The sequence below is a fragment of the Miscanthus floridulus genome, chromosome 8, assembly GCF_019320115.1.
Source record: "Miscanthus floridulus cultivar M001 chromosome 8, ASM1932011v1, whole genome shotgun sequence".
NCBI lineage: Eukaryota > Viridiplantae > Streptophyta > Magnoliopsida > Poales > Poaceae > Miscanthus > Miscanthus floridulus.
This window is the reverse complement of record NC_089587.1, coordinates 199,594,512-199,604,025: the sequence shown is the minus strand read 5'-3', so window position 1 is coordinate 199,604,025 and position 9,514 is coordinate 199,594,512. Positions and strand designations below refer to the sequence as shown.

General features: G+C 44.0%; 1 protein-coding gene across 2 annotated transcripts; it reads right to left on the bottom strand.

Moving 5' to 3' along the window:
• Positions 1–1,524: 1,524 nt before the first annotated feature.
• On the bottom strand, positions 1,525–6,289 carry LOC136474547 (protein S-acyltransferase 10-like). Of its 2 annotated transcripts, XM_066472115.1 has the most exons (11): positions 6,069–6,286; positions 5,833–5,947; positions 5,219–5,293; positions 5,031–5,102; positions 4,771–4,905; positions 4,590–4,623; positions 3,921–4,030; positions 2,930–3,016; positions 2,723–2,806; positions 2,124–2,189; positions 1,525–2,023 (listed from the first exon to the last, which is right to left on the bottom strand). In XM_066472115.1, exons 1-11 carry the CDS (start codon positions 6,115–6,117, stop codon positions 1,849–1,851), a joined length of 1,002 nt encoding a protein of 333 aa, XP_066328212.1. In that variant the 5' UTR covers positions 6,118–6,286; the 3' UTR covers positions 1,525–1,848. The 2 variants fall into 2 exon arrangements, with proteins under 2 accessions (XP_066328212.1, XP_066328213.1); XM_066472116.1 differs by lacking the exon at positions 2,723–2,806 and having other exon boundaries at positions 6,069–6,289.
• Positions 6,290–9,514: the final 3,225 nt, after the last annotated feature.

Here is a 9,514-nt window from a genome sequence, read left to right as displayed (position 1 = left end):
TCCATGCTTTCTTTTAATCAGTTCTAGACTAGCACTAGCAGTGTAGGCAAAACTTTGGAGGAGAGCAGTTGTTCTTGTTTTCCATTAGTTCCGTTATAAGGAGTATATATAAAAAAGGAGACACGTCGTAGTCTTCTTAGATATTCACATGGGTGAATGCATCTAGATTCTAGTCTCTCTGACTCTGCAAGATAATGGCCGCGTCGATGAAAACTCAGAGGCTGCAGTGCTGATTCGTAAGCATGTCTGATCCCTTTGTTTTGTTGTAACTGAGTGCATCAGTGCAAGTTGCTCCTTCTCTTGTCATAGGAAGGGGCAAACACCAAACAGAGAGTGGAATGAAATGATACGATGAGTTTGCACTGCTTTAACAACCGTTAGCTCCTGAAATTGCTACCAACTCCACTTTCTGCGGTCTGTGGTCTGTGGAGGTAAACCTAGTACAAGTACTTTCTTCACTGGTGTATGGCTGGCGCCCCGCAATTAGCGTCACACTAACGTTAGCGTACAGTGATAAGGCCTTTCAGAAAAGTAGTTGAATTTGTTTTTTTTTTTGCATGTTTGGATAACATCAAAGAATCCATTCACTTATTAAGAGATTTAATACTCCCCCCCCCCCCCCCCCCCCCCCCCCCCCCCCCCCCCCCCCCCCCACCCCCACCCCCACACCCACACACAAGAGAGTAGTAGTCTTCTCCAGCCTCCCACTCTTTTAATGAAAATTTTATCCACAATTCGTTGAATGTCCTCTCTTCTAAGCTTGGATTAATGCTAAAGGAACACCTAGTTGTTTAAAAGGGAAATATGTTCTTCTAAGATTATCTAGCATTAGCAAGCTAAATCCATGAGTGGCCAAGAACAAGATAGACCAAAAGACAACATGAACCTATCAAAGTGGGTTTCCTAATAATTGAATTAAATAAGTCACAAAAAAAATGGATTAAATATAAGTAAATATTAATTAAACAATATATATATATATATATATATATATATACTCAAGCATTCCTTGAAATTTCAATAAAAAAACTTTTGAGTCCTAACATTTTTTTTTATCATTTAGAGGATAATTATGTTGGTCTTGTCTCAGTCATATACATTATTTTCTATATGAATCATGCAAAACCTTGGGTGCATAAGTACTAAATTCGTTTGAGCTGTTACTTGCTTCCTCTGTCTCAAAAAGAATGTAATTCTAGTTTTATTCTAAGTCAACCATATTAACTTAAGAAAATATATACAAAAAAGAATTAACATTTATAAAACAAAATAATTATCATTATATTCCTCATGGACTACATTTACATGCAGTATACCTATTTAGAGTCATATGGATACTATTTTTTATAAACTTGAATTTGATTCAGTTCAAACATAGAATTGCATTCTTAGGGGCTGGAAAGGTTGTACCTTGATATATTGTACTGTTGATTCTTGTACCTAGTAGTGCCGACTGCCGACGTAGCTTCCCTACACGTTAATTGATAAAATATAAAATATATGGCTAGTAACACATATAAGAAAGGCTTAAAATAATAGACTAAATTCCGAAATTACCAACCAAACCTCGAATGTACATTTCGACACCAGAACTGAAGCACAGATCAATTCTATCTGTCCTGAAAACCTATTTGAATGCAGGGCCATACAGAATTTTACAGACAAACTGTGAACAACTTGATCTCAGGGCACACATTTTCTGAGTGAAATGTACAAAAGACTATGCACAAATAATGAACTCTAGAGTATCTAACGGTCGCAGGTCACTAAATTTTGCTTCCATTAGCGAAAGGTTGAACAAAGAACAGCGGAACTGGCTATATGGGCAGAATGCTATGGTACAGCCTATCAGCAGCAACGGCAGCAAATGACATCTCGGCACGTGTAACGAGCAGCTCTAGCTTCCAGCTCCTCACTTGGGGGCACAGCTTCCAGAATATATCCCTTCTGGCTAGAACAGCAGAAGTCGTACAGATTTCTGCATATGCCTCTACTGAATGGATGAACTCTTTCAGGTACTCCCCTGCAAGCAGTACAGCCACAATGTTTCACGTATCTTAACAATACCAAAAAAAAAAAAAAAAAAACCGGTCACAAACTGAGTCCCTCCTATAGTGACATACCTTAGGTAGAATATTCGCTTTCTTCTGGCAACTTCGTAGGTTGTTTGATTTGTTAGAGCAATGTACCTGCAAAAAAAACATCAGACCAACACACATTTATATGTGAAGTGCTTTTTTAGGGATATACACAAAGTGTATCGATTTGGGGTTCTTGAGCTATATACCATGTTGTAAAAATGCAAAAAAGTATGCAAGTTTCTAGCTTTTAAGATGTGTAGCTTGACGCTTTGAGAAAGCATTATTATCCAGGACGAAGTGGAATTGTTGGATTTGTTTTCCTCGAATGCGCAGCTCATCATTATATAAAGTGGAATTCTGGATGCTACAGTGTAAATTACATGTGCCAGTGGTTGATCCATTTTGTTTCTTTTGTTTTGCTTTCTTGTCATTTTTACTTATCTGCAATTAATATTTTCAGAAATGTTCCATCACCATTTGAATTAACAAGTTGTTTTTACTTTTTCGATAGAAAAGGCAACTAGTAGCCCTAGATCTACTGACTCAAGGGAACAAATGTAAATTTGAAGTTGCATTTGATATTTCGCTTCAAAACTTATAAGCCTATCTATTCAAAGACATTAGACATGGATAAAACTTACGAATGAAACAACCACAATAGCAGTAGGAATATAAGGATAAAGATAAGCACTGCCAACAGGATTACACCAACAAAGTCCTTCCACCTGTAATATGACAAAAATGAGCCTAAACCAACATAGCAGGAAAACCGAAGTCCAAATTGAAAACATAAAATTCACAACAGGTGAGCAGCCACATAAAATTTTGAAGAGAATAACATATCATACCAGGCCTTGTCCACATCTAAACGCAATGACTCGATGTAGAGAGCAGCAGTCCAGATACACAAGATTGTTTCTTCAAATATGTACCACCTAGGAAATGCGGTTATACAACCATAAGAACAAAGAGAACTTCAACGATAGTATCATACTGCAATTGCACAGCATGACGAAAGACAATATGAAAGCCCCAATGTGTAATCACAATAATGTAGTAGTAGCAGTAGTTAGGTTAGGTCAACAAATAAGATAAATCATTATATCACAAGAGGAAGGGGTGTTGATTCAAATACTCAGTGGCATTTAAGGTCTATCTGTCTAATGGTACACAGTGTAAATACTCCAGAGCATTGATCTGATCAATATGGGTCTGATTCATTACCTGTATTAGGCTTGGTCTGCATTTGACCTTATGCAACACAACCTAAGGTGGCATAAATGTATGCAGTGCCTTCATGTTTGGTTGTCATGAATAGGCAAAGCCGTGCCCGATAAAATTGTGTTTGTTTGTTTACATTTTATTGCATATAGTCACATTATATATTCTATTAGAGGTCTCATGTTTCTAGGAAAGGTAGAGAATGTGAAAAAAAAATTATTTTTATGTGCCCATCGGCTTATGCAAATCTGCATACAGAAAAATCTGGCGTACTAGCTAATGCTGCATTGGTCTACTTTGAGCATTGTGCAAGCCTGCATAAGAGCCTCTGCAGGCACCCAAACAAGGGCAAACTGCACTGCACAAGCTTGGATACAGGCTAATGCAGGCAACTAATCAGACCCTATGTACTTTCAGTCACAAAACTACAGCTCTGGGAAACATCTGTGGATACAATAAGCTCCTCAGAACGTTCATCAATGTCCCAATCAAAGAAATAACTGTAATGTTTCTGCAACAAGTATGGTAGTGTGTAAAACATGTGTGCAAGCACAGCACACCGCAACTGATGTGCAAATGAATGGAACATATAGGTGAAGACACACATTAAGAACTCACCAAAAACGACAATGGTTCTTTTTGCCAATGCATGTTCCAAGCCATATGCAGTGATGATCAAATTGAAGGACACATTTATCACAGTCATGGCAGTGCCGGGTACGAGGTGGCTGCAAAAGGATGTTGGTAGCAAAACTTTAACTCTGACTATCAGAAGCAACAAGACATGGGAAATTTCTAAGGACATAATAGTTGAAATTAGCATGACACCATGAGATTTTGGGAGAACAGTTATGAACAAATAAGATGTGACTTTGTAAGAGAGGTCCTGTGCCTACTGCAGTGCTAATCAGTTACTCATCAATCGATCAAGATCAACGTATTAAGTTTTAGAGGATTCTTAATGCACAAATAACCTTCATGATCAGAAACAATGTTTTCAAGTCGTCCGATTAATCGCGATTAATCGTGATTAATCGTCCTAGTCGGTCCCATGGCGACTAGGTTCAACTGGACGACTTGAAAACATTGATCAGAAATGAATCTTTGAATGTCATAAAGTGATAAAGAAACATCTATTATTCTTAAAATTTAGTCAAACACACTTGTGCATAACTTAAAGACAAGTGACTCGTGCAACCAACTCAATTTGTGCATAACACAACTATAGTAATACCCACTTGCTTGTAAAAGTTAGAGAACATGTAGCGCCTGAGGATAAAAGAATACCTGAACAACCCTGCAGTAAGTGCAAGTCCAATCCCTAGAAGACAATGATGGATATTAAACATATTACTATATGGCGAATACAAGAAGGCTAAAACAAAAATACAATTAAAAAGATCCAGCGCCACTTCTAAGGACATTGTTGCCTCAAATAAAAAGAACTTCTCAATAATCAAAGCTATACCTGCCGCTTGACCCTGGAGGATAAAGATCCATAACCATGTGTGCCCATGACGATGTAGGAATCATCGTGCTAAGTTTCTGTAGTTGAGCATGACTCGTCGGGGAATTTGTGTTTCCATTTCTTGAATTTGACTGCCTTTTCTTAATCATCAAAAAGAGAGCAATAGAAACCATAAATATCAATGCATGCATCTGATATGTTTTCCTGACGCCAGAGAGATCAAATTACCAGGTGCAATGCTAGGGTTCTAAAGACATTACTTTGAAAGAGCAGCAGTGTTGACGAAGGTTGCATGCATCATGGAACCAGCTCTCATTACATCAATAACATACCTGATATCACACAAGTACACAACACACAGAGTCACACACTTCCTTGTTTCCATATCCAACATATTATTCCGTTACTGAAGGATCAGGATAACGTCAGAAACTAAAATAGCAATTACCCTGGAGACGAGCCAGCTGTGTAGAAGTATTGCACTAACGTGAGCAGGACAAGCACTCCATACAACCCTATATACCTGGAATAAAAAGTGATCTGTAAGATCAAACAACATAGCAACCCTTTCTCTAGATAAGAATAGAAAATTCTACTACATATTTTTGTCAAACTTAAGGAGTTAGAACACAACTTGCCGACATGAAAGGGAGCACGACATGGTACATAGTGGATAAAATCGGAAACTACTAGTACTAGTATCACGCAACTATAGGTCAGGAAATTTTAGAAGAATTGACACTAGACAGTATAAACACTTGCACAGCATGTCCTATCAATCCAGATTTCCAGATTTCCATGAATTGAACCATTCAGCTATATCAATAATCAGATGCAGAAACGATTGCTTACACAAGCAGCCCAAAAAGCTTTTCCACGAACAAATCAGGCAAGTCTAGAATACATTGAAACAGTTAAGAGTAGTAAGAAAGCTAAAAACATACTCGACAGCAGGCAACCTAGAGCTTAAAGGGTGAAGAAAGGTCTGAACACGCTTCTCCGCATCAAGTAGAGTCACACGGCCTAATTTAGAACAAATTCAAAAAAAAAAGAGAATCGTACCACGGCTGCTCGTGGATTCGCCAGTCGAGGGTCGGATCGAGGATGAAGACAGCGCCAACGAACAGCACGTGCATCAGGAGCACCATGAATCTGAGTCCCAGCGACGACCTCCTCGCTATGCATAAGCACCCAGAGGCCCAGATCAAAAACCCCCATGGACACAACGAAGCACCAAATCGAGCCTAATAATCGCTGAATTTTCAACCCACAAACAAAATCAGGCGTAGCCAGCGTACCTCGATCAGAGAGGCGGGAGCTGGGCTCAGCGGCAGAGGAGGACGCCATTGACGCCGTCTCCGGCGCATCCGACGGCGGGGCTCCGGCGGGGGTCGGTTTTGTAGAAGGGACACGTACGGGAAGGTCACCGGCGCCGCGCGGCCCTGGTGCGTCGGAAGCGACGATTTCGGTAGAAGAAGCAGGGGATCCGTTCCGGCGGGTCCTACCTGGCAGACAGAACATACTATTGTCTCATCGAGGTGGATGGGGCCCATCTGGAAGTATGAGCGGGCCAGACGAGGCCGCGATGTGGGCTGGATTTGTTGCGCTCCCTGGTTGTGGTATTCATAGTTCGTAGAGTAAGGCCCCGTTTAGATACGAAATTTTTTGTTTTTTTTTCTACTGTAGCACTTTCGTTTGTATTTGGTAAAAATTGTCTAATTATGGACTATTTAGGCTTAAAAGATTTGTCTCGTCAATTACAGACAAACTGTGCAATTAGTTATTCCTTTTACCTACGTTTAGTGCTCCATGCATGTGCCGCAAGATTTGATGTGACGGGGAATCTTGAAAAATTTTGGATTTTGGGTGGAATCTAAACAGGGCCTAAGTACAGAAGACTATAGAAAGCACGTGTCGTGATTCATGCACGAGCACGACAGCACAAGGATATATCCCTATCGAGAACGGAGGCACTAGCCGCTCGGACGTCCGGTGACAGCACAAGGATATATCCTATCGAGAACGGAGGCACTAGCCGCTCGGACGTCCGGTGTCAGCAGCGTGTCTAACACAAGCTCCGATCAGCCAACCGTGACTCGATACTGTGAGCTTGGGCTACCAACTGGAATTCAACGGGAGCCTCTTACTTCTGCCCGCGTAACAGAAGACGAGAGCGCGTGCTCCCGTCCACTTCACCATCCCCCGACGCTCCCCCTCTTGACGCCCCCAGATGTGCCCCTCTGTAGTGCCTTCTTGCCCCCCTTACCCCTTCCCCCCTCGGCGTTTCTGGAGGAAGGCACGAGGTAGGAGCCAAAGCCTTACGGCAGGGCGCTCTCTGCTAGCCACCGGCGTCGTGTAACATCCGATCTACTTTTGAAAATATCTAGATGAAAAAATATGCAACAGAAGACAGATGAAACACTTGAAACGTGCGTGTATAACTATTGCAAAATGTGCAACACTAGATCAACAAACATCGAGATGAAACATTTTAAACAAAATGTCTGAAACACATATATATTGCCATGACAACATATACAAACATCCCAGATCAACTTTTGCAACATTCAGATGGAACAATTGAAACATAACTCTGAAACACCTGAAACACGGCGTCGCTAGCCGCCATGGCCTATGTGGTGGGGAACTGCGATACCGGCGACGAATTCCTCCTAGTGGCGCCGGGGTGGTGGTGGCGCAGTGCACGCCATAGCTGTGATGGGCGAGGTGGATAGGAGCGTGGTGGGGAACGCCCCACGCGGCGCGGCGTGGGATTGGGGCGGGCGTGACGCGGGATGGGGTGCGGGATACCTGAGCAAATTGAGCCCGGCCCGACCCGGCCCGCGGGCCCAACTCAAGCCCGATGGGTTTTAGCCTACCCACAAACCTTACTGGACAGGACCTGGGCATAGATCTCGCTGCCTAGAAAAAAATTTCTTGGCCCTGTAACACCTCTGGTGTTACGAGCTCGTTTAGCACCGAGATTTAGACCTAAGAAAAAATTTCGAAACGGGTTTCTCGGATTTTTGATTTAAAACATACTTGATGTGATAAGTGAATCTTGTGTGACTTAGTTTTATGGACTCAAATAAACGCCAAAGTTAAATTACTCAGTGCGTAAAGATATTTATGAACATCGAACGATAATTCTAGCTAATAGATAGCGAACGATTTGTTCTATTAGATTAAACATGGAAAGCAACTTTTATAAATAAAATAAAATCCATTAATAAATAGAACGATATATATATAGCTTTTGAATCTAATTTAATTTCAAGCTTTGTTGAAAATCTTCTTGTGTCTAGATGTTGCTAACTGTCTAAATTAGTAAACCGATAGAAATATTTATAGGTATATATATAAGTTGGTAATGTACCCACGACAGCTGTCCGTCTGTCCACCTCATAAATTTAACGTGATTGGTGTGAAAGCACGTAACAGGCAAGAAATAACGCAACAGCTTCATTTATTTTTCTTGGCGCGTCGTACAACGTACTCGCCTTGCTTTGCAATTATGCACCGCCCCGTCTCTCGTCGTGGCTCTGCACCCCGACGTGTCTGTTTGCCTGTGCCATTGTCTTTCTCTCCCTCGCTACCGTCTTGTCTGAATTTTAATGGGAGCACATGGCTCTGTCCTGCCCACGCCCCCCGCTAAACGCCACCGTCCATCTGCCTGCTTCGTCGCATCATCGTTGCGGCACCATCAATGCCTTGCTTGTCTCTGTTTCTCTGATTGCCTGCCTCTGCGTGTCTCTTCTTGGACGAGCGCAGTAGGCCACGTGCGTTTGCTTTCTTGTGGCCTTGCTTAAAGACCGTCGAGCCGCTCCTTGCTTTTCCTCCCTCACTACTTGCCTCCATCGCCGTCCTCGCCTTCTGACCTTCGCGTGTGCGCGAGCCCGCTCAGATCCGCGCTAGACCGGAAGCTTTCACGGCGCTGCCCCTCCCCTTCCTTCCCCGCGCGTGAGCTCCCGGTCCGCTCTGGACCGCTGCCCTTCCGAGCGCCTCCTCTGTAGTCCGCGCGCCTCGGCCGTGCTGGCGCATCACCGTCGTCGCGCCGCCCCACAGTCTTCGTCGGCCGGCGCATCGCCTTCCCTGCAGCAGTCGTAGTGCTCCACGCCGCTATGTGCACCCGCACCAGGTTCGCTGGTGCCGTAGAGCCTGCCCACGCCGGTCATCGTGCCACGCCACCCACGGGTGTGCCGTGGCCGCCCATGCATGCGGCCGAAGCCACCGAGTCGTGCCACCGTGGCCGCTTTCCTCGAGCCACGCGCAGCTGCGGTGCCGACGCGTCCCCTGCCACTGGGTCACCGAGGAGGTCCACCATCACCTAGAGGATGACCGCGCGCAGCTCCGCCTCGCCTCGAGCCTCCTCTGCGCCGCCATCGCTGCGCCTCCCTACCGCCCTCGCTAGCTACCGCACCACCACCTCACCGTCGGCGTGCTCTCACCGTGGAGCCGCCTGGTCCCGAGCGTCGACGCACATGGCAGGAGCTCCACGCTCTAGCTTTGGCCGAGCCGTGTCCACCAGTGGGTGCGCCCCACAGCGGTCAAGCCACGACGCCGCCTCCTCATCACCGTCGACAACCTCATTGCCGGATTTGGCCGCTGGCCGGTTTCCCTGGTTGCGCTCTGCTTTTGATGAAGAGAAGGGTGAGAATTAGAATAGAAGATTTTTCAGGGTTCTAGGTGTAAATACGTGACTCACATGAATAGTGTGTTTGTACCGCGGGTTGATTAGAGGAAA